This window comes from Nomascus leucogenys, chromosome 18 (assembly GCF_006542625.1).
Source record: "Nomascus leucogenys isolate Asia chromosome 18, Asia_NLE_v1, whole genome shotgun sequence".
Taxonomy (NCBI): Eukaryota; Metazoa; Chordata; class Mammalia; order Primates; family Hylobatidae; genus Nomascus; species Nomascus leucogenys.
In genome coordinates, this window is record NC_044398.1 from 83,982,989 (window position 1) to 84,008,034 (window position 25,046).

At 41.2% G+C, this 25,046-nt stretch overlaps 1 protein-coding gene across 1 annotated transcript in view; it reads left to right on the forward strand.

Annotated features, from left to right (window-relative positions):
- ANKDD1B (ankyrin repeat and death domain containing 1B) overlaps positions 1-25,046 on the forward strand; it is a 59,543-nt gene that overhangs the window by 22,985 nt on the left and 11,512 nt on the right. The window contains exons 6-10 of the mRNA XM_012497435.2: positions 5,397-5,495; positions 6,283-6,381; positions 17,891-17,989; positions 20,747-20,845; positions 24,014-24,112. Of these exons, the coding sequence (XP_012352889.1) occupies positions 5,397-5,495; positions 6,283-6,381; positions 17,891-17,989; positions 20,747-20,845; positions 24,014-24,112 (495 nt within the window). The remainder of the gene's footprint in view (positions 1-5,396; positions 5,496-6,282; positions 6,382-17,890; positions 17,990-20,746; positions 20,846-24,013; positions 24,113-25,046) is intronic.

Sequence of the window (25,046 nt, forward strand, 5' to 3'; positions counted from 1 at the left end):
GGTTGGACTTTGGATACCCACTTAATGGCTATTTATGAAATTTTTGCTGAATTTGATAACATCAAATTTGATGACTTCATCTTCTCAGTAAACTTAAAAATAATTTATAACAAGCAATCCCAATCCCTCAGACTCACATGCAAAAAAAAAAAAATTAAATGCCTTGAGTTAAAACATATCAGGTTAGCCAGGCACAGTGGCTCACACGTGTAATCCCAGCACTTTGGGAGACAGAGGTGGGAGGATCTCTTGAGCTCAGGAGTTTGAGAACTAGCCTGGGAAGCATGGTGAAAACCTACCTCTACAAAAAAAATACAAAAAATTAGCTGGCGTGTGGTGGTGTGCACCTCCGGTCCCAGCTACTCTGGAGGCTGAGGTGGGAGGATCACTGGATCCCAGGAGGTAGAAGTTGCAGTGAGCTGAGATCATGCCACTGCATTTCAGCCTGGGTGACAGAGTAAGACCCTCTTATAATCAGGTTAAATAGACATTGAATTAATAGAGGAAAAAAAGAACAGGAATCCTGGACCCTGCTTATTTTAGTACTTAAACGGACAGGATCCTGAGCCAGGGAGTCTTTGTGATTTGCCCAAGGCCTGGAGCCCAGGGCTCTGACACCAAGCTCCACCATCCTCCTGGCTGGAAAAGCTTCCTGCCTTCCAACTAAAGGAGGTCCTATGAGACTGCCCTGGATAGAGGCCTATTTGAATGTGATGAAAAAGGATTGGGTAGTTAAAAAAAAAAAAGGACATGATAAGAAACTATATTGTTTAAAAACCACATATATCTTTGAAATTCCTGTTATTTTGTCTAATAATATGTACTCAGTGAGAGAAAAGATTTATATCTCATTATGCTATAATCTCATCTTTCTTTATGTTACCTTTTCATATATTTATTACAGATTACTTTAAATGTCTTTACTTTGTGTAATTTTGCTTTTACATCTTTTTCCTGGATGATAACTGTTTTAAAGGGCTTCCAAAGTTCAAACTAATAGTGTTTCCATGGAAAGGAAAGATGTTTCATGTGTGGTAACTGTAGTCTTTTATCAGAACCTCCCATCTCTTAGCAGGTGAAGCTTTCTTTCACTCTGTTATCTATGCAGTAATGCAAAGGGTAAAAAAGTGCCATTTTAAAGTTGAACAGATTAGTATTGTTACCAAACTGATAAATATGTATTAGAATTCTTTCTGTTGTAAAGACAAAAATCCATCTTGATTGAGAATAAGCAAAGAAGGTAATTTATTAACTTCTAACTAAAGAGTTTGAGGGTGTATCTTGCCAGCTTCAGGCATGGCTGGACCCAGCTCTTTTTCTTTCTCCATTTCTTAGCTGTCTGCATGTCGGCATTATTCATAGGTATACTTTTCATATAGTAGGAAAGATAGCTGTTACCAGCCTCAGGTTTAATATCCTTATGGATTTCAATCCATAAGAAATAAAAATAATAATCTGTCATTAAATGTTTATATATAAATCTCAGGAACAACTCTGGCCCTACCTGAATCATATGCCCAATCTCGAACCAATCACTGTGACGACAGGGTTATGTAATCACTTCATGTGGCAGAGGGCAGGCAGGTAAGGCCTGGAAATGGACAGCACTAAATGGTCTAAATGACAGGGTGTGTGTATGTATGTGTGGTTGTTCTGCAAAGTAAAATGAAAGTGCTGTTACTAGAAGAAAGGTAAATATAAAGGCAAAAGCAACAAATGCCACACTAGAGCACAACACCTTCGGGTATTATTTGTGGTCTCTGTGCATAAAGAGCTAACAAAAGCCCTTTCCTTCTGCATGATAATTTAAATTTTGATTAAGTTTTTGCCTCTGTGTCCTTGCAAACTAAATAAAGATAGATTATTAACTATGTTACTAAGCAGCAGAGATTATGATAAAATGACCCCTAATTGGTAAATTCCATCTAGACTGGGAAGAACTCAGATGAACTATAATTTCCAGAAGGAGAAACCATCCTTTGGGCTTCTCTGAGTGCAGTGACTCTTGTAACTAGGCATCTCTCTCATGGGGACCCTGAAAGCTGTGCCTAAGGAGTTGTTCAGGAGATATTTATTCTTGTGGAGCATGAGCCTTCTAAGCCAGGGTGGCTCTGACCCATCCAATGTGGATCTTGTCACTTTGCAACTGTGCGCTCATCTGGGGGTCCAAAGACAATACCTCCTGGACAGCTATGTGGACTGTGTCATGAAGAGGGACAGCTGATAGATACTGACAAGCTATAATTTGTGCCCACATCTTCTGAGAAAACTGGTGCCAGATGTGGCCTGTGATAATTTTATGAGTCTGAAATGTTTAGTTGAACCTTAAAAGACTCACTGGTGGGCTAGGCGCAGTGGCTCACACCTGTAATCCCAGTACTTTGGGAGGCTGAGGCAGGTGGATAACTTGAGGTCTGGAGTTTGAGACTAGCTTGGCCAACATAGTGAAATCCCGTCTCTACTAAAAATACAAAAAATTAGCTGGGCGTTGTGATGCACGCCTATAATCCCAGTTACTTAGGAGGCTGAGTCAGGAGACTCCTTTGAACCCAGAAGGCAGAGGTTGCAATGAGCCAAGATTGTATCACTGCACTGCAGCCTGGGCAACAGAGCAAAACTCTGTCTCAAAAAAAAAAAAGACTCACTGGTGGACATTGAAGTTGCTCTTAATTCTCTGACATAGGCAGTTGATTTAAGGAAGCCATCTAGTCAAAGGTGACAGAAACTCAACCCAAACCATACTAAGGAAAGGAATTTATTGGCTCATTCAATTAAAAATCTAGCCATGGATTCAGGTATGTCTGAATGCAGGAGCTCAGATGATGTCAGCAGGGCTCTTTATCTCTTCCTAGTTTTCAGCTCTGCTTTTCACTGTGCTGACTTCATTCTTAGGCAGGGTCTTCTTATCAGGTGGCAAAGAGGACTACTAACAGCTAGCTGATGGCTCTAGAATAAAAATAGGATATGCCAAAAAAATATCTCATGGTTGGCTCTCATAGGCCTAGCATGTGACCATCCCAGAACCAAGCACTGTGGCCAAGGGATAGGTGGTAGAAGAGGCAGGAGCCTGTAATTAACAGCTCCACAAAATGAGCCAGGGGTCATTCTCCAGTGTAAAAGATAGCAGGCAGGAATCAGGTAACAAGTGCTCTTTTCTCCTGTTCCAGTGCATTAGCAACCTTTAAAGGCCTTCTTCCACCATGTCTCACCACCCGACTTTCCAGCCACAAACACACTTATGCTGAGTTATGTACCCCCATATTTAACCAGCACTCGGTTACTACATTACATTATAATTACTTGCTTATGTGTCCATCTCTCCTTTTGGATTCTGAGCTTGAGGATGGGCAATATATTTCTCACCTTGGTCACTCTATTGCTTAGCACATTATCTGGCATATTCGCAGGTGCTCAACAATTGTTGAACAAATGAATGAATTATTTATGAGGATATGTGACCAGATCTTTTCATCTAGTATATAATCACTGTCTCTTGTTCCCTCTTTTGTGATTTGTTTACATGAAGCTTTACCTGTAGTTACTATTTGCAGATATTTATATATCAAACACAATAATTTTTGGTCTGTCATTTCCAAAGAGTTGCTCATGACTCAGGATTAAATTTTACCCTTCAATTAGTGCCTACCTTGAAAGCAGAAAACTGTGGTTCCAAGCAGTCTCTGTTTCTTTCCTTTGCCATTTCTTAGTGATTTCCTGAGAATGAAATCACTAAACCCTTTGAAGGGTTGGGGATGTAGATCTCATTGGTGACATATGTGGCCCAAGAATGATGAATTAGGTGAACTTTTTGGTGCAAATTTGTTTCTCCAGCTTCCATACATGCATAAATACAGACCTCTGTAGGACTGATCTTTATAGATTTGTTTTTGTCTTTGCTTTTTGCCATTTATTATTTCAGCATTTTTTCTTCCTTTTTTTCTCCAGTTATTAGGGGCTCCTGTGTTGTTATCTCAGGTTAACAGTGGCCATGATCTTTTCATTACCCTATTTTATCGAGTGTTAGATGAGGCTCGTATCTATTTTTTAACATTAAGACACCTTGCTAAGCTTTCAGTTAGTAACACACTAAGCCAATCTGTGAGTGTTTTCTTCTCTTTAACTGAAGAAAATACTTCTGCTGCCATATTGCCACCACAACTTCCTTTTCCTTATTTTAATTATCTCAAGTTACAATGTTACATTTTCTGTGGATGTGTTATAGTTTGGCTATGCTTTGTCCCCACCAGAATTCATGTTGAAATTGGATCCCCAATCTGGTGGTGTTAGGAGGTGGGACCTATTGGGAGATGTTTGTGTCATGAGGGTGGATCTTTCATGAATGGCTTGGTGACATTCTTCAGGTACTGAATTCTCACTCTGGTGGGACTAGATTCATTCTCATAGGAATAAATTAGTTTCCACAAAGGTGGGAGCTAGGATGCTCTTGGGTTTCATCCCTTCGCGCATGCTTGCATCCCTTTGACTTTCTCTGTCATGTTATTACACAGTGTGAAAGCCCTCACCAGAAGCCAAGACCATGCCCTTGAACTTCCCAGCCTGCAGAACTGTGAGCTAAATAAACCTCTTTTCTTTATAAATTACCCAGCCTGAGGTATTCTGTTATAGCAACACAAAACAGACTAAGACAGGTCTTTCACTTTTCTTGATGACATTTTGGCTATGGAAAATATAGTCTCCATTGGCAACATAAAAAGTAGGAGGAATTCCATAATCAGAAAATTCTATATTTGAGCTTATCTTCTAAAAAAATCAAACCTAAACGTTTCTCTTCATCTATATTCTCTGGGTAATGCCTCATTTCTTGATTCCATTTTGTATTGACCTATTCTCAAGAGTTTTCCTATTGATTCTCAGTAGATGTTGTAGATAAATCTATGAGGAAGAAACGAAGGCCTAAGGAGAAGCAGTTAATCAAATGTCATGTCTGAATGAGCCACATAAATAATAAGCCCCAGAGTAAGGGAAGGCTTAGTATGATGTGCAGGTGCCTGAGACAGGGTCTGACACATAGTAGCTTCTCAGTAAATGGTGAAATAACTATGGAATAAATAAAGTTCATAATATTGCTATATTTAAAAGGGAATCTTGTCGTCTGACTGTGATGTTGCACCTCTCCTGATGCTTGAGAGGACCTTTTCTGAGCAGTATTTGTGTGCCACCATGAAACAGATTTCATGCTGATGTGGAGTCTCCCACAGTTTTGAGTGAAAACCCAGACCTGATCTGGTTTGGAGTCAGAGATAGCATCATCTTCCTCCCTGAAGAAGGGCCATCTTGGACTCCCCATCATCCTTGAAATGTTGCTAGCTTTGTCCATTGTCTTGCTTGTTCACTAAGAGTGTAATAAATGCTTGAGGTTTGTGATTGATTTTTAGAAAGGAAGAAAACCATTTCTTTTGGCAGCTGAGAGGGGCCATGTTGAAATGATAGAAAAACTTACCTTCCTAAACCTGCATACTTCAGAAAAGGACAAGGTGAGTTGGACTTTTATTTCTTTGCTGAGAACAAGAGAAAGGGGAGTAACAATTCATGTAGAGGGGTAACAATTGGCATGTAGATTTGGTGAGGGCATTTTAGTCAGCAGGAGAGTTAAATTGCTACTGTACTCAGAGAGAATCATTAACTATCCAGGCAAAATCCTTCCACTGTTGCTGTGGGTTGTCCAGATTGGCAGTTTTTGCTTCATAAATGTTTGTGAAGTCAATAGACCACATGGATTTTTCCATGATCAACTCCACCCCTCTTCTCTCCTCCCATGAGGTCTCCTGGAGGCTCAGCCTTATATGAAAGGGAAGGGGAAAACCCTGGGGTAGACGTCCATATCTATATGTACACCTTTGATGACTTTCTTAGGAGAAATTCCTAGATGTGGAATTGTGGGTCAAAGGCTTCTGCACATTTTAAAATCTTTGGGTGTACAATATTGCTAAAATGATCTCCCATAAATTTTTCACCATTTTACCCTCACATAGGTCAAATGGAATTTCTTTTGTTGCACCATGTTTTGCTAGCAATTGGTAGCAAAATTAGAACAAGGAGCATGGATGATTTTTTTCCTACTGGTTCAAAAAGCTATACCTTTTTACTTAAAACTTAAAAATGTATAAATTTCACTTAAAACTGCAGATACAGTGGTCCACACTCTGGACCGCAGCTTTAACCAAAATGAAAACTTCCAGAAACTCCATTGCAGCCCCTACTATTGAAGGAGCATGCTTTCCCAGCACAGGGGATTCTACGTCTAGTGTGTCTCTGTTGCAGGAGGGAAACACTGCCTTGCACCTCGCTGCGAAGCATGGTCACAGTCCTGCAGTGCAGGTGCTGCTAACCCAGTGGCAAGATATAAATGAGATGAATGAGGTACGTGAAAGTGCTCATTACAGGCACAGGACTTAAATGGCAAAGGGTTGGAGGAATGGCTTTCAAGAAAAGAGTGGAAGGAAAACAAAGGTGTTAGTGTCATGGAGTGTAAAATGTGATGCTGAAAGATTCTTACTTTATTCTTCAAAGTATCCCACAGCACTTCATTTGTTAATCCATTCATTTATTCGCCCATTCATTCAAATAACATTTGTTTAATATGTACTGTATGCCAGATGAAGTATGTATTCTTATTCTAGAAGCCTACAGGGCAAGAAGGGCATGTAAAACAAATAATGTATTGGGCTACATGCAATAATAGAGGTCTACAGAGAATGCCGTGAAAACACAGAGAAAGATGTTTTTCAGAAATTACAGTTTTCACAGAAGAAGTGATATATTATCTGGGTCTTGACATTGTAATGAACGTTGGCAGGAGGGATTTTGAGGATGGCACAAGTATAAAGTATTTCAGAGGGAAAAGTCCAAGTAAAAGAACCAAGGCAAGAGTATGGTGTGTTCCGGGCTGACAAGCTCAGGGTGGCAGAAATTGAGGATAGGAGGGCTGGGAAAGCTGGAAGTTAGTGGGCCAAGGAAGACAGACGATGAAAGGCCATGCTTTACAGGAGGGAGGGTTTGGCTTTGATGTAGTTGCCAGCAGAGACCTTGAAGGGTTTTAAGCAGTGAAAAGGGATGGGATTCATCTTAGGTGTGGGCAGGTAACTGTCACAGCCATTTGAAAGGCAGACTGGTGCCAGGAGAGCCCAGAAGTGGGGAGGACCAGTCAGGTGACTGCCAAAATAGGGGAAACAAGACCTATGGAAGGCCTCTCACTGAGACACTCATGAGCAACAAACAGGATGAAGTGGTAGGAGGAGGCAGAGTCCACAGGACTTGTGACCAGGACTTGGGGAGAGGGAGAACTTTCTGCCCCCAGCTATCTGGCTTGGGCTGTTGTTGGGGAGTACAGTGGGGGAGCAGGTGAGTGAGGTTGGTAATGAGGGCTTGAATGGGTTTGTTTGAGGCACTTGGGAGGTGGGTACATTCAGGTGGAGTGTTAGCGAGCTGGAAACTGTTTCTGGGGCCGGGTGTGGTGGCTCACACCTGTAATGCCAGCAGTTTGGGCGGCTGAGGTAGGCGGATCACCTGAGGTCAGGAGTTTGAGACCAGCCTGGCCAACATGTGAAACCCTGTCTCTACTAAAAATATAAAATTAGCCGGGTGTGGTGATGGGTGCCTGTGATCCCTGCTACTCGGGAGGCTGAGGCAGGAGAGTCGCTTGAACCTGGGAAGTGGAGGTTGCAGTGAGCCCAGATCGTACCACTGCACGCGAGCCTGGGCAACAGAGACTCTGTCTCAAAAAAAAAAAAAAAAAAAAAAAAAAGAAAGAAAAAAGAAACTGGTTCTGGATTTGTTGGAGGGGATGTGGCTGTGGCTATGCAGGCAGGTTTGTGAGTCATTTGCCCTGGATGGTCACTTCTTAACCTATGGTCCAGTAACTTTTTGTCTGGCTGTTTGGAAACTCAGGTAAGTGAGGTCCTCTTGGATTTCACAGTTTAATGTTCTGATCATTTCTAAACTGGATGCCTCTCCTAAGAGCTACGGAAAGAACTAGTATCATAAGCATTTACCTTAAGATACCATTGATTGTAAGGCACACCATTATTTTGTGTAACACTCAGAAAAAATAATGCTGCCATTTAACTATGACAAAACACTTTATTATCACTTAAAATATTTATTTTATGCTGCCTATTTGAAGATGTGTTTAGATTTTTAGTTTTTTACATGCATATATAAAGGAAAAAATAAGCAAAATAACTCAGTTAATTGTTTCTAAATTTCATGCTGATTAGATTCTTCAAAATCACTTTCTTATTCAGTCTTGACAATTTCTTTCTTTTTTTCTTTTTCTTACTTTCTTTTATTTCTTATAGAGTCAGGGTCTTGCTTTGTCACCCAGCCTGGAGTACAGTGGCACGGGAAATGCAGCATTTCTTAAAGAATGCCCCACTGTTGTTTCTAAGATTTTCTTCTAAGCCACTGATACCCATTCCAATGTAATGTACGTGCTCAAACAACGACAATTATATCCACCTGGTTGACTGAGCTAGCGCTCATGACCTAATCACCTCATAAAGGCCACCTCTTAATCTTATTGCATTGGGGATTTAAGTTTCAACATGAATTTTGGAGGGAACAAATATTCAAACCAGAGCAGAGATCAAGTCCTGTAGTCACAGGATTTATAGTCTTAGTTATTTATATTCTTAGTTATGCTTTCCCTGTTCTATTAAAACATGTTTAAACCACTGGAATGTGTGCGTGCATGTGGATTTCATCTTCCTTTCAGTAACTTTGGAGTGAGGGCACATTGGGGAAACTCATAAAGCCCAGGAAACTTTAATTTCAGATTATGATAGGTTTCATTTGCACAAAATTAAGGGCACAGTGATAATACTATCTTTTTCAATATGATTCATAATGTTTGTCCAGTGGTGGGCTGCCTCTGTTTCCTGATACAAGCTATTGCCAGATCAGTTAGAGTGACCCACGTGAATGCTCTAGAGCCGTGGCCTCTAGACATTCTTGGTAGCAAACCCATATCAGTAAAGAAAGTTTGATCATGTGGCTATCACATATACATTTATAATTCAATTAATTCATTATAAAGCATATGCTAGAAATATAAATTTTTAAAATTCAAGATAAAAAATAAATAGCAGTTTTGTATTTTCTCTAAACTCAAATAATTATTATTATTTATTATTATTAGAAATAGGGTCTCACTATGTTGCTCAGGCTGGTCTCAAACTCCTGGCTTCAAGTGATCTTCCCATCTCAGCCTCCCATGCAAGTGAGATTACAGGTGTGAACTACCATGCGCAGCTCAAAGGTTGATCTTATACACATCTGATGGATTTTACTACCAGTTTCCTTTGTGTTCCTCCGCATATATGTACAATATATTTTTCACAGCTGCCCCAAATTCACTTAACTATTCTGTAGCTCTTGGATATTCAGCTTCAGTTTTTATTATAGGTAGTGCTGTCACAGACCTCTTTGTATATAAACCTTAGTCTGAATTCCTCACAATTGCCTTTGGGTATATCCTTGGAGGTAGATTGTAGTGTCCAAGATATGAAACCTTCTCAGGCTCTGGATATATTAAAGACGTGAATTGTTTCCTTTACACTTTATTTTAACATATATTTTTCCCACTGGTACTTGTCTTTTTGCATCTATTTTCCTGGAAAAATGAGAAGAAAGATTATGGGGAGAAATGCCTTTTTTGTTTGTTTGTTTGTTGGTTTTTTGAGACGAAGCTTCGCTCTTGTTGCCCAGGCTGGAGTACAATGGTGTGATCTCGGCTCACTGCAACCTGTGCCTCCCAGGTTCAAGTGACTCTCCTGCCTCAGCCTCCCGAGTAGCTGGGATTACAGGCACATGCCACCACGCCAGGCTAATTTTTGTATATTTGGTAGAGACAGGGTTTCACCATGTTGACTAGGCTGGTCTTGAACTTCTGACCTGTGGTAATCTACCCGCCTCAGTCTCCCAACGTGCCGGGATTACAGGCATGAGCCACTGCGCCTGGCGGAGAAATGCCTTTATAAGCAGATGGCTGTCCCAGGCACCCAGGTAAAGCAGCCTAGAATATAGTTTTCCCACCTTGTTGGAATGGGAACACTGGTTTCTATACTATTGTGTTCCTGTTAACATGATTGTTTATACCTAATTAGCTATGAGTAAAGCCTTCTGAATTTATCCTAACGCAGTTGTTAAGCAGAATAATGTCCAAGGAGGGAAATCATTAGGGAATGGGGGAGGAATTCTGCATTTCTTCCAAATATTTTTAGGAAATTCTGCATGAGGAAAGGGAAATAGCCAAGTAGCTATTGTGTGGGACCAGCTCCTTCTTTTTCCTCTATGTTTTGGCCTGAATTAAACTCTTACTTTGTCCTCCTAGTATTTATCTTGAGTTTCAGGAAACTGAAGTTCTGAGATTTTTTTTAATTAATGTTATTTTTTTAAATGTCATGTAACATTTAATCAGTTGTAAAGATTAAAGTTATACTTGGTACAAACGTACTTCTAATTTTGTATGTTTCATACTGTACTATAATTCCGTATTTCTGAGATTATCTTTTTGTTTTGTTTTGTTTTGAGACGAGGTCTCACTCTGTTGTCTAGGCTGGAGTGTGGTGATGCAATCCTATCTAACTGTAGCCACAACATCCTGGGCTCAGGTGATCCTCTCACCTCAGCCTCCTGAGTAGCTGGGACTATAGGCATTCACTACTATACTCGGTTAATTTTTTTAACTTTTTGTAGAGATGGGGCTTTGCCACGTTGCCCAGGCCAGTCTTGAACTCCTGGGCTCAAGTATTCTACCTGCCTCAGCCTCCCAAAGTGCTGGGATTACAGTCTGAGCCACTGAACCCAGCCACTTTGACACTTTTCAGCTGAGGTTTAGTTTTCTTATCCGTAACATGTGGATAATATTAACCCTGCCCTTATAGCATTGTGTGATTTAACTGTGCCAAAGCGTATAGTCTTGGCAGTACAAGTTGACACATAGTTGTTGAATAAATGCCATCCATTATTAAGAGTAATGCACAAAAGGCATAGAGAAAGCATGTTGTTTGTCAAGTAATTTCATTCCATGACAAGGGGCAATTAAATTTAACTTATTTTTCCTTTTGTTAGAATGGAGAAACACCATTCTTTCTGAGTGTCGAAGGAGGTCATGAAGAGTGCAGCAAAGTGCTGCTGACAGCAGGAAGTGACATCAACATTCCAAATAAAGTATGTGTTCTAGACCATGTTCACTCATGCAGTGGGAAGGAGACTTAAAATGTTCTTTGGAAACTCTGGTCCTACACTGATCCACTCACTGGTACTTTAGGATTAATATTTATAATATGCTTTGTTTTTGGTAAGAATTAATGATTTACCTCTAATATTACCCAGTTACTGTGTCCTCAAAAGCAATGCCATTCTTTCTATTCTTTTGGGGAAGGAATAATTGAAAATGGGGCAAAATGAGCAAGTACTTGTCACTTCTTAGAAACAGACACTCTATTCTACTTTGTTTTCTCATAGCAACTAGTGCACGCTTGGCTTATACAGAGAAGACACTGAAAAAAAAGTTTATTGTGTGAAAGCTCAAGTGGTCAGCCTGGTGCATGAAGAAGGAAGGATGGCGCCTTCCTCTAAATTCAGAATACCTTTTTTTTTTTTTTTTGAGACGGAGTCTTGCTCTGTCGCCCAGGCTGGAGTGCAGTGGTGCAGTCTCTGCTCACTGCAAGCTCCGCCTCCCGGGGTCACGCTAGTCTCCTGCCTCAGCCTCTCTGGTAGCTGAGACTACAGGCGCCCGCCACCACGCCCGGCTAATTTTTTGTATTTTTAGTAGAGACGGGGTTTCAGCGTGGTCTCGATCTCCTGACCTTGTGATCCGCCCGCCTCGGCCTCCCAAAGTGCTGGGATTACAAGCGTGAGCCACCGTGCCCAGCCTGCAAAATACTTTTGTATGTAGTCATTGTGCTAAGAACCTTTGAAACTTTTGAGATTGTGTTATTGTTTTTATTTTTTTTAGACCACAAAAATAGAATTTGGAAAAGTTAAGGAAACCATTCAGAATCATGCAACTAGTCAATAGCAGTGCAAGGATTCAAACTAATGTCTGACACCAGTGCCTCAGCTTTTAATCCCTGCAGTGGCTTTGTCTTCAGACGGTTTAGTTTCTTTTTCTGTTTTTCTAATTAATTATAATGAAAACTCATGACAAAAAATTTGAATAGCATTACTCCAACCCCACATCGCAATTTTACTCCCCAGAACTAACATCCTTAATAGTTTATTTAGTCTCCCAGGAATTTTCCATGAATCCACATGGAAAATGTAATTAAATCCATACACATATATATATATATATATATATATATATATATATATATATACACCAACACTGTATAAACAGTAGCACAGTATATAATGTATGCTGCTCTGCACCTTGGTTTCTTTTGATTGCCAATATATTTTAGAGATCTTTATATCCACACAATATATAAACAATTTCTTTTCAACAAGTACAAATTTAAACATGCAAGAATAAAGTCCCAATCAAGAATAAAGTCCCAAACTGGCATGTTTGATACCCTGTATTCTGCTGGTGGGAGTGTATATTTGTATAATCTTTTGAAAAGCAATTTGTCACTTTCCTTTTAACCACACATGGCAAATTATGTTAAGGAAATAATTTAAAAGGCAGAAAGCTAGCTGCATGCATTCAGATAGATGATAAAGTTAGCTCCAATAGCCAAGAACTAGATACAACATATACGTGGAATGAATAGTAGGAGAAGCCTGAAAGAAGGTTTGGTGCATGTACCTGGAAAATTATGTAGCTGTTAAAAATTATAGTGATAAATACTAAAAATATATTGCAATATTGAACATATTAATCATAGAACACTAATTGAAAAAATATAGTAGAGTAAATATTAATATGATTGGATTTATATATACATGCACAAGGATTGTGAGAGAGGAAAATCAAAGTAGTGTGAGTTGAGTCCCACTGAAGTTGCAAGGTTATTGATGCAATAAATAAACAAAAAGTTAAGAATTCATGGGAGCCATGAAATATTCAGAATGTGGAGAGCTGTGCCGCCACAGTCATTGCACAGGTGCCTCCTTTTCCCCAGTCTGTATCCCGCTTCAAGTTCCTGGGAAGCCTTCCCAGGTTAGCAAGAGTCTGTCAGGCTTACTCCATTATTTTGTACCCTGCCTCACCCTTGTCCTTAATTGTTTTGCCCTTAAGTATTTTGCTTTGTAGTGATTTTCATATGCACACGTTCTTCCCGTCCAACTGAGACTGCAGGCTCCATATTGCCCCTATCCTTACAGCCAGTGGCCTCAGCTGCTCTAGGCAGCCTAGAAATGATCGTGAATCCATTTTTTAGCTTTTACTACTAGAATTTTTCCCGAGTTCATCAGCACACTTCTCAATCAACAACCTCAGCCCCCACTAGCTATCCACACCTATCTGTCCAACCCAGTGAAAACCTTGGGGAGAAAAGCAGAGTGAAGCAAGAAGCCAACAGCAAGAACACACATGAGCCCGGGATGGGTTGGACTTTGGTTTGCTTTCACATTTGTAGGTGATTGCTGTGTTTGATCTTGAATATGCTTCACCTGCTGACACTGATGAGTGTTGGTTTCCAGGAGATTGCTTTTGTGCTCCCTCCCACCTCCCCATCAGCAAGGGGAGCGGGTAAACGGTTGAGTCATTTCTAAGGAGGATGTTGGAGTGAGATTATGAATGTAGTTGACAGCTGGCTTCCTCCATTTGTGTTGGGTGGAGGGGCTGCCTAGAGTTAGGGCAACAGGCTCTCTTTAAGGCCCTATTAACTGCCCTGGGTCCAATAAAGGCTTTTGTAGGTCCTAAGAACTCATATTCCTGGAGGTCCTACCTCACATTTTATCATACATATTTAAGTCCTCCCACATTCCTCTTTACTTTTTTTTTTTTTTTTTTTTGCTGTTAATTGCTCTAAAAGGCTTTTTTGTTTTTGCTTTTTGCAATTATTTGGCTATGACGGACTCACCTAATTTATGATTGACTCTGATTTCTTAGAACTCTGTGCATAACTGGGAATTTGAGGGAGGTGAAAAATGCAACCTACAAATTGTTTATAAATGTAATGAATATTTTATGAATATTACATTTAACAATCAATGAAGTATGAATGTCAATTAAATATTTATTCACTTCAATTTTGTGGTTTTCTTTTGGTATCGTGGAACCAATAATTTTTTTATGTTTTACATTTTAACGGTTTCTTTGGCTCATAAAAAGTCTGTAGGCCCTACACACGGAGCCCATGATGCGTAGAGGTAAATGCTGTGGACTCCCACAACTCTTCCTACTACAGGGTTCCTGCTTTGAGTTTCTTGTAAATTTGTTTCTGCTTTAGGTGGCTTCTGATCTTCCCAGGGAGGGCACTTCTGACCATTCTGATCTCAGTTTAAATGTCACCTTATCCAAGAAGGCTTTGTTGACCAGCCATGAGAAAGTAGCCAACAAGTCATGCTATTTTATGTCTTGTTGTAGAACTTACAACTAGCTGATGTTATTCTTCTAACAACATCCAGAATCTAATAAGCAGATTTAATTTAAGTCCACTGATCTGCTGATCTACCAGTCTACCAATCTATGGATCAATTGATTGTCCACCACCACTGAAATGTAATGTCTGAGATCTTGTCAGTTTTGTTTACCAACATATCCCTCCACTATCTAAAATAGTGCCTGGCACAAAATAAGTGCTCAATATTTTTTTTGTGGAATGGATAAAATAATAGTTATGGTTACCATACACATTTACTGGCCCATGTATCCTCCCAGTAGTATTGTGATTTCAGAGAAAGAAGGGGGATGATGTGGTAGGCAAAGTCAGGCTCCCCACCCCAGAGATGTTCACATCCCAATTCCCGGAACCTGTGAATATGTTATGTTACGTGGCAAAGGAGAATTTAAATTGCAGATGGAATTAAGGTTGCTAATTGGCTGATCTTAAAATGAGATTCTCCTGGATTACTAGGTGGGCCCAATGTAATCATGAGGGTCCTTTAAAGAGGAAGAGGGAGGCAGACGAGGATGTCGGTGATGCAGTGTGAGAAGGCCTCAGCTAACTGTTGCTGATTTTGACAGTGGAGCAAGGGGGTGTGAGCCAAAGAACATAGGAGGCTTCTAAAACTTGTAAGAGACAAGGAAGTGGATTCTCCTGAGAGCCTCCAGAAGGGAGCATAGGTCTGTGAACACTTTTTTTTTTTTAGCCCAGTGGGATCCATTTCAGACTTCTGACCTCCAGAAATATAAAGTAATACATTTTTATTAAGGCACTAATTTTGTGGCAATGTCTTATAACAGCAATAGAAAACTAATATAGGGGCCATTTTTACAGGTGAAGGCAAAGAGGCCTGTACTTGATAGGCCACATATCCAAGGTCATATAGGCATTTAGCATCATGCAAGCTAGATTTCAGTTGGTCAGAGATATACAGGTCATTGCTGTTGGCATCTGTTCCATTATCTATTGCTTCCTAACAATCCAACCCAAAGCTCAGTGGCTTAAAACAACAATGTATTATTATTTTCATGGCTCTGTGGGTTGACTGGGCTCAGCTGAGAGGATTCTTACTTTGCGTTTATTATGTGATTTCAGTTGGAAGTCGGCCAGGATTTTGAAGGCTTACCTGAGCCCAATATCCAAGAGAGTACGCTCACATACCTGGCAGTTAATGCTGGCTGTCAGCTGGGAGCTCACCTGGGCCTCACCATGTGCCTCAGCCTACAGCCTGGGAACTGGCCTCTAAGAGGAAGGATTACAAGAGCAGGCATTATAAAAGGCATTATAAAAAGAGAGCAGCAGCTGCCAGGCTAGTTAGGGGCCATGCCTGGAACTGGCACGCTGGAACTTCTGCCATAGTCTGTTGGTCAAAGCCGTTACAGGGTTGACCCAGATTCAAGGAGGTGGAGAAATAAACCCCACCTCTTGATGAGGGGAGTGGCAAGGACATATTGCAGAGGAGCCTGTGGAACAGGAGATACTGATGCAGCCATTTTGGGAAAGCAATCTCCAACAGCATCCTTATTTGGAAGATGTGAAAATACTTTGTAGCAATCTTACAATTAATCAGTCAACAACCAATTCATTGACTTTGTATTATTGCAAGGCACCATGCTGGGCCATTTGGAGGATGGCAGGAGCGCCAGGAGCAGACCATCCCCTCAAGCAGTATGCCCTCCTCCTTGGGCACTAAGCGAAGACAGCTGAGCACAGGGAAGGAGAGGTGCTGAAAGCGCCAAGTAGGAAGATGATGAGGGAAGCTGCACGTAGAAATTATGCTGAGCATTGAATGTCTGCCTAGCCCAGGGGAGACTGGCAGTAAACAGACAGGGCTGCAGGAAACAGGCCTTTCTTGGGGCTGATACCAAGTCACCTATTTTGGTTCAAAGAGGGGTTTTGCTGAGGTGTATGGAGAGAAGACCTGGTTCTAGTCCACCTCATACTTCCTAGGAGAAGGGAAATGAGGATTTAACTCATATTTGCCCTAGGCATAGTGTCTTAGCTCAGGCTGCTGTAAAAAATACCGTAAAACTGGGTGACTTAACAAACATTTATTTCTCATAGTTGTGGAGGTTGGAAGTCTGAGATCAGGGTGCTAGCGGATCAGGTTCTGATGAGGCCCTCTTCCTGGTTTACAGACAACTGTCTTCTTGCTGTATCCTCACATGGCAGAAAGAGAACTAGCCAGCTCTCTGGCCTCTTTTTGCAAGGGCATGGGTTTCATTCATGAGGGTTCCACCCAGGGTTCACCTAGATTCAAAGGAGTGAAGAAAATAACCCCACCTCTTGATGAGGGGAGTGGCAAGGTTATATTGCAGAGACTGTGGGATGGGAGATACAGCAATTGCGGGAAAGCAATTTCCAACAGCATCCTTATTTGAAAGACCTGCAAATACTTTGTAGCAGTCTTACAATTAATCAGTCAACAACGAATTACCTAATAACCTCCAAAAGTCCCCACCTCCTATCGTCATCACGTTGACGTTAGAGTTTCAACACACGAATTTTGGGAGGGACACAAACATTCAGTCTGTTGCACACATGTTTGCTAGGGTTCTGACACTTTTATGGGAGACACTTAGAAAAAAACAATTAGGCATAAGCCACAGTTGCTTTTGTACCAGCCTAATAATAGCTCCCCTTCACCCCGGTAATTAAAAACACAATGGATTTTCTATTTATTTATTTAGAGACTGGGTTTCACTCTGTTGCCCAGGCTGGAGCGCAGTGGCATGATCTTGGCTCACTGCAATCTTTGCCTCCCAGGCTCAAACCATCCTCCCACCTTAGTCTCAGCCTCCCGAGTACCTGGGACCACAGGGACACACCACCAAGCCCAGCTAATTTTTGTAGAGACAAGGTTTCACCATGTTGCCGGGGCTGATCTTAAACTCCTGGGCTCAAGTGATCTACCGGCCTTGGTCTTCCAAAGTGCTAGAATTACAGGCACGAGCCACTGTGCCCAGCCAGATTTTCTTTTTTAAACACAGCCATGCATCTCTGAATGACAGGGATATGTTATGAGGAATGCCTGATTTCGTTGTGTAAACATAAATAGAGTGTACTTACACAAACCTAGATGGTACAGCCTACAACACACTATATGGTATATCTATTGCTCCTAGGCTACAAACCTGTACAGCGTAGTAACATAGTGACATAGTTAAGTACTTGTGCCATAGGAATTTTTCAGTTCCATTGTAATCTTATGGGACCACTGCAGGTCTGTCATTGACCAAATCACTGTTATGTGATGCACGACCGTAGTTGTACTATTTCATTGTATTAACTGATTACCATGTCATAAACACCAGGAAACATGCTGAATTATAATGGGAGTTCCTCCCTGTCCTCTCTATTGTCTCTTGCAGCTCAATATCAGTAGTTTGCAGATAGCAACCAGGAACGGCCATGCATCCCTTGTCAACTTCCTTCTCAGTGAGAACGTTGATCTGCACCAGAAAGTGGAAGTGAGTTTATTCTAATGACATGGGCTTTGGTCCTGGCGCCGTGAGGTTGGCTGTGCCAGGGAGATGCCCCTTGCAGATATGTGTAGGAGATGTAATGTTTCACAAGGGAGGAATTCTTTCTGGGAGGGCTGGCTGACTTCTTTTGGAGGCTGAGTCTTAATCCTGAGAAATAAAATCCGAGGGATAAATTTTAGAAAGTCATTGAAGTTCTTGAACAAAATGAAAGCTTTGTGTTTTAAATATTGGTATTTGCTGCAAAAAAGCTTTCTCATATGTCTAGAGATGCCGTTACTCTTGTATTAATTTTATCAGTCTGGGAAAATAATGAAGCAGCTGTACATATCAAGAAGAGTGATAATTTTTCTCCCTTCACTGAATGTTCTTGTTTTTCTTTTGAAAGTCAATTCTTTATACTGATTTAGGTTTTTTGACGTTTGAATTGGCTTTGGCAGAATTAACAAAGGCCCTCTGTGCTGGAATTAAACAAGAAACATGCCTCTATTTTTCCACTCTATTTTCATTTCTGCATTGAGAATATGATTTCCTCTGATCTTGCTGAGCCATTACTATTTATTGTATTAACTCAAGAAGAGGGATGTGATTTAAACCATGTCAGTTTTTGGAGCATGGTGTTGGGGGAATTGGCTCTGAACTTACCTGGTTCAGTCCAAGGACACTTCCTGTTTTTCAGGAGGAGCTGCACCCCTGCGAGGCGGGTGGCCCCGGCAAGAAGGCCAATGCCCACTTCTTTGCAATGTGGGATGCTTTCTCGTTTTTCACACTTAGTGCCTCAAGGAGGTTATTCCTGGGCAGAAGAGACCTACACAAAAATTCTTCCTTTCGTGCTGCTGCCATAGCCCCGCTCACATCATCTCTCTGCTTTGACCCTTGCTGGCCTCCGACAGTCTCTGACTTACTCAGCTGTGGTCTTCTACCTGTCCCCTCGTCTCCCTTCCCTCCATCTGCTGGTGACACTCTTGCCAACTCGCTATGGTCTCTCTTCCATCCATGTACCCCCATCTCCTGAGACAGAGCCTGGTGCAGATGGTAGAGTGAGAAAGGTCTGGGTTCAAGTCCTGTCTCTGCCACTTCCTTGCTGCATGGCCTTGTGGAAGTTGCTGATCCTCTTTGTGTCTCATGTATGAAGTGGGGAATATGATATTGAATGTCTAGGGTTATTGACATGGTTTCTGAAAAACTATCAGCCTGGTGTCTAAAACAGAGTATAAACTGTTAGGGCAGCCTGGGCAACATGGCAAGACCCCATCTCTACAAAAATTTAAAAATTAGCCAGGCACAGTGGTGCATGCCTGTAGCCCCAGCTACTTGGGCCGCTGAGGTGGGAGGTTCACTTGAACCCAGGAGTTTCAGGTTACAGTGAATGACGATGGCTCCATTGCCCTCTAGCCTGGGCAACAGAGTGAGACCCCATCTCTGAAAAAAAAATAAAAGAAACAGTTGGGGAAGTGAGTGTGTAATAAGCACCACAATGAGAATGTGCTGAGTGTGTCTGATGCGTATCATTAGTATCAGCTATTCCACTTGAGCGACGCTGCACTTGTCCTAATCACTCACCCTCGTAGGCGCCTGTTCCCTCTCGCCACCCGCTCCACACTCAGCTCTGCTCCTGATCTGCACAATGTCACTGGATCTTCAGCCCTTGCTGTCACACCCGTCCACCTTCCCCTGGTACCCCCCGCCGCCTCCCTTATGCTGGATGCCCCTCACCTCCCTCTCTCTCATGCCTTAATCGCTTCTGCCCTCACTTTGTTGCTTCTTCCCTCCCTTTTCCCCCTTCTCAGCTGCCGTCTCTACTCCTGGGGGCATGTCTCCTCTCATGTCTCCACAGGCCAGTGGCAGCTGGGTGGGACTGCAGCAGCATGGGAGCCTGGAGGCAAAGTGTTGGGGGTAGACATAGGCCCTGCGGTTTAGCAGGGTCGGGTAAGAAGCCAGTGGTTGGGGTAAGTGAGAGGGGCCAGGGGCTCCATGAAGGGCTGTGGCTGGGAAGACAGGTGGTTTAGCCACAAAGCTGCAGAGGGCTTGGTGACCACCCTGTGGCTGGACGCTATGAGGAGAGAGCTGAGCATGAGGATGGTGCCCCTGAGTAAGGGGGACACCAGTCCTACAGGGCACACTACGGAGTCGGGGCTCCAGAGCAAATCAATTCAGGAAATTCCAAATGTGCAACGATTTTGCCCTTGTGGCTACTCTTATTGCCCTTTAGCTTTTTGAAGGCTCTGACAAGTCCTATGGTTCAGCCTCTTTAACACTTACTTATCCTTCATATTTGAGCTTAAATGTCAGTTCTTCAGAAAAGTCTTTTCTGACCTCCTGAAAGGTCAGCCTTCCCCCTATCCCCACACTGGCTCTTCTACTTCCAAAGCACTTAATTGTGTACTGTATTTGTGTGAGTTAAAAAAATTAATATTTGCTTACCCAACTAGATTGGAAGATCCCTGAGAATGAGCTTTGTTCACACTAAATCCCTAGCAACCTGAAAAGAGCTTGGCCCATAGTAGGTGCTTAGTATGTTGTTCCAGAAAGAACAAAGGGGGTGGGCTGATTGCTGGGGAGCAAGTTTGTTTCAAAGCCTTGGGATGACAATAAATGCTGAACACTTACTAAGGGTCACCACTGGGATGGGCAGTTTCAGTACTTGGGAGATCATCAGGAAATAGCTGCTGAAATGAGTGGCTTTTTGATTTGAATGTTGAAGCCGGAACCTTCTGGATTTGAAATTTTTATTTCTCTCTGCAGCCTAAGGAGTCCCCTCTTCATTTAGCTGTTATCAACAATCACATCACGGTTGTAAACAGTTTATTAAGCGCACAGCATGATATTGACATCTTAAATCAGGTAAGCCAGGCAAATCAGAGCCTGGAGGGTCTCTTTTCTTAGTTTCAACACAGTGTGTGTTTATGGGGAGTTTTGATCAAGTTCAAGGTACCTAAAAATTCCTGGGAGGGACATGTGCATCCTTTTTATCCTTTTCCTTCTGTAACTCTCACTCCATCCCCATGACCACACACATACTTTTGTCTTTCTCAACTACACAACTGGAGTTCAGCCAGTGTATGATTAAATCCTTCATGTTTAACAGGCCCAGCATTTTTGATAGAAAAACAGTAGCTCAGAACTAAATGGCCAGAGGCTCTTTAAATCAAAAGCCACTCCCCCAGAGTGAAATATTGTAATTGGCAGGGAGCCTTTCCCCCACAAGAAGGAAGCTTTGTTTCTATTTTAAAGACAGCAAATGTGTCTTCTCTTTACCTAAAGGCAAAAGAGTCCTCTTGGAATAAAAGAAAAATCACCCCAAGTTCAGTCAACTGGAGCAGAATCAAATGACTCGTTAAAGCAATCCATCACTGGCTGGAAATGGGAATGCCGCAGCGGAATGATGAAGATAATGGGGGTGGGCACTGAATGAGCCTGCTCTCTGGGGCTCTTCTTGGGCTGGCCTGCCCTCTTCCAGGATATGTAGGGGAGTGGGAAGAGGAACCTTTCCAGGGTCCTGAGGCCAGATGAGACCTTCTGGCTGCCTCTTCCCAGAGAAGCCTCTGCGGTGCCCCTCCAGCTAGGGAGGAGCCACGGTGCAGTGGGCATGCCTGCTTGTCCTAATGCACTGTGAAACCAGAGCATTGACTCAGACCTCTGCAGTCTCCTCCAATTCCCACCTATGAGCTCAATTTTGCTCTGAGCTGAATGAAGATTTACCTGTACTTCTGTCCCTTCTCTCCTCCAGGGAACCTAGCCTCCTCCCCTGCCTTTACCTATCCCAAAAGTTTTTCTGGGGAAAAAACCAATCTCCTCTTGTTATTAAATATACTTATGCATTCAACTATGTTAATATCTAAAATCTTTCCCAATGGGCAAAATCTTTGCTAAATATGGAGACAAAGCCTCGTGCTCACAGAACTGGCTAGATGTACTCTAGGGAAGGAGTGTTTGTTAGGCTTGCTATCCTTTTTCAGAACCAGACTTCATCACTTTAATTTTTTTATTAGACCAAGAATACACATAAAAAATAGGAAATTTTATATTTTAAATATAAAATATGTATGTAAAATTAAAAATATAAGCTAAAAATCTTAATGTGTTTGAAGTCCCCAGCAAAGAAAGATAACTCTTAATGTTTTAGTGCATTTCCTGCCTTCTAGACTTGTAGCAGTATTGTTAAAATGGGTTTTGTTGCATTTGATACATTCCATTTTCACCTCTGTTCCATGTTGGTACAGATCTTTCATAGGTTTGTCAGTATAAGTGTAATGTCTTGAATGACAAACACCTAGACACACTGCCATTTGAAGGTGAGTCTTTAAGAAATGCTTTTTGGGGCCGGGTGCGGTGGCTCATGCCTGTAATCCCAGCACTTTGGGAGGCCGAGGTGGGCGGATCACGAGGTCAGGAGTTTGAGACAAGCCTGGCCAACATAGTGAAACCCTGTCTCTACTAAAAATGCAAAAAATTAGCTGGGCGCCTGTAATCCCAGCTACTTGGGAGACTGAGGCAGAAGAATTGCTTGAACCCAGGAGGTGGATGTTGTAGTGAGCTGAGATCACACCACTGCACTCCAGCCTCGGCAACAGAGTGAGACTCCATCTCAAAAAAAAAAAAAAAAAAGAAATGCTTTTTGGAGGCCAAGTGTTTTGGGTCACACCTGTAATCCCAACAATTTGGGTGGCCAAGATAGGAGGATTGCCTGAGGCCAGGAGTTTGAAACCAGCCTGGGCAACATAGTGAGACCTCATCTCTCCAAAAAAAAAAAAAAAAAAAAAAAAAAAAAAAAAAAAAAAAAATTAGTAGAGCCTGTAGTCTCAGCTACTCAGGAAACTGAGAAGGGAGGATTGCTTGAGCCCAGGAGTTCGAGGTTACAGTGAGCTACTATCATGCTACTGCACTCCAGTCTGAGTGACAGAGTAAGAAACTGTCTCTAAGAAAAAAATTAAAATATAAATAAATATATAAATGTTTTTTGGTAATATCCCCAGCATATTGGCCCTGTGCTCTGGTAAGGAAGAGTAGTGGGCCACATGCCATTGCCCAGCTCTGTGAGCCTGGGGTAGTTGCTTCCCTTTCTGGTTAAGGAGTTGGGCTAGATCACATCTAAGGCTCCTCTCTGCCCTAATATTTTAGAAATCTCTTCACATCTGCATTCCTTTTGGTGAGAGGTTAAGATGGGTGATTTTCTTGTGATTTCAGATATGTCTTTTGAAACTCTTATCCTCTTGATAGGAAAATGATTACTCCAGAAGGAAATTAGAAGTCTTGGACTCCTTTATACATTACAATGTAGAAAATTTAGAGAACAGAAATGCATTGAGAAGGCAATAAAAATAAACTAATCCCTTCATCTAGACCTTATCATTAGCATTTTTCTGTACTGTATTTTCTTCTCTTTCTCTGTGTGTATTTTTCATTAAATCAAGCTCAACTAGATAGTATCATTTCCTAAAGTTTCAAACATTATATCAAAAGCATTTTTTATTTTCAAAAAATCTTCAAAATAATTTTTATTGTAGTAAAATACACATAACAAAATCCACCATTTTAACCATCTTAAGTGTACAGTTTCAGCAGCATTAATTACATTCATTTGGTATAATATCACCACCATCCATCTCCAGAACATTTTTCATCTTCCCAAGCTGAAATTTTATATCTATTAAACACTAACTTCCCATTCCCTCCTCCTCCAGCTCCTGGGAACCACCATTCTACTTTCTGTCTCTATACCTTCGACTACTTTAGGTACCCAATATTGAAATCATTTTTTAAAAAATAATTTTTAATGGTTGCCTATTATTCCAATATACAGATGTATCATAATTTATCTAGTGAGTCTCCTTGTTAAACATGTAATTTCCTTTCAGTTTTTCAGTATTGCAAATAATACTGCAATGAATGCCCCAGTATCCGTTAAAAAATGTACGACCTGTGTTTTCCCTTGAGCCTAAATAGGATGGCTATACTTTCCATTTGTCTTTTCACCGTCCAAGTTTGTTTGCCTCCTTAATTTCATGGCAGAAGCAGCAAACCCCTCTGCATGTAGCTGCTGATCGTGGAAATGTGGAACTGGTGGAAACCCTGCTGAAGGCGGGCTGTGACTTGAAGGCTGTTGACAAGGTAAGTGCATGGACTTTACTCCATTCAGCTGAGATGTTTGCTAAGACCTTCCCGTTGGATGTCAGCCTTGAGCAGCAGTATTGGAATATCCTTTGTGGAATGGGCACAAACTGGAGAAACCATGCATCTTCATAGTCAGTAAAATATCCCAATTTTGGTTGAGCTATGTCAGTAAGAATTTTTACTCTGAAGAACAAATATGTGTTTTGAAATTCAAATTCTGAAAAGATTATAGACTCATATGGTCCAAAAATAAAAGAATATAATTAGTAAGGGTTTAACAGTAAAAATTTCCCACCCACCCCTGTTCCTACTTGTCTGGTTACCATACTACCCTGCTTATATGTATCCACTATTATAAATTATTTCTGTTCCTTCCAGAGTTTTTTATGCATATGCAAGCAAACATAAACACATTTTACTCTTATTCCCTTCCTCCATCCTTTTTAGACACTGATGGCATACCTATAACTAGTATACTGTTCTGCATTTAGCTTTTTTAGCATTATTAAGTGGAGATATTACTACATGGAGAGTTTCTTCATTCTTTTTTTTTTTTTAGAGCTGCATAGTATAGAGTGGCACAGACATATCACAACTTGTTCAACTAGTCCTCAGTTGATTGACATTTAAGTTGTTCCTAAGGTTTTGCTCTTATAAACATAGCTGCAATGAATGACTTTACATATGTCTAAACTTGTTTTTTTTAAATTAAAAAATTTGTGGTAAAATACACATACATAAACACTGTCTTAACCATTTTTATGTATATAGTTCAGTATGGTTAAGTATATTCACATTGTTATGCAATTGGTCTCCAAAACTTTCATCTTGCAAAAGTGAAACTTTATACTTGTTCAATAACTTGCCATTTCTTCCTTCTCCCAGCCCCTGGGAACCACCATTCTACTTTCTGTTTCTATGTATTTGACCA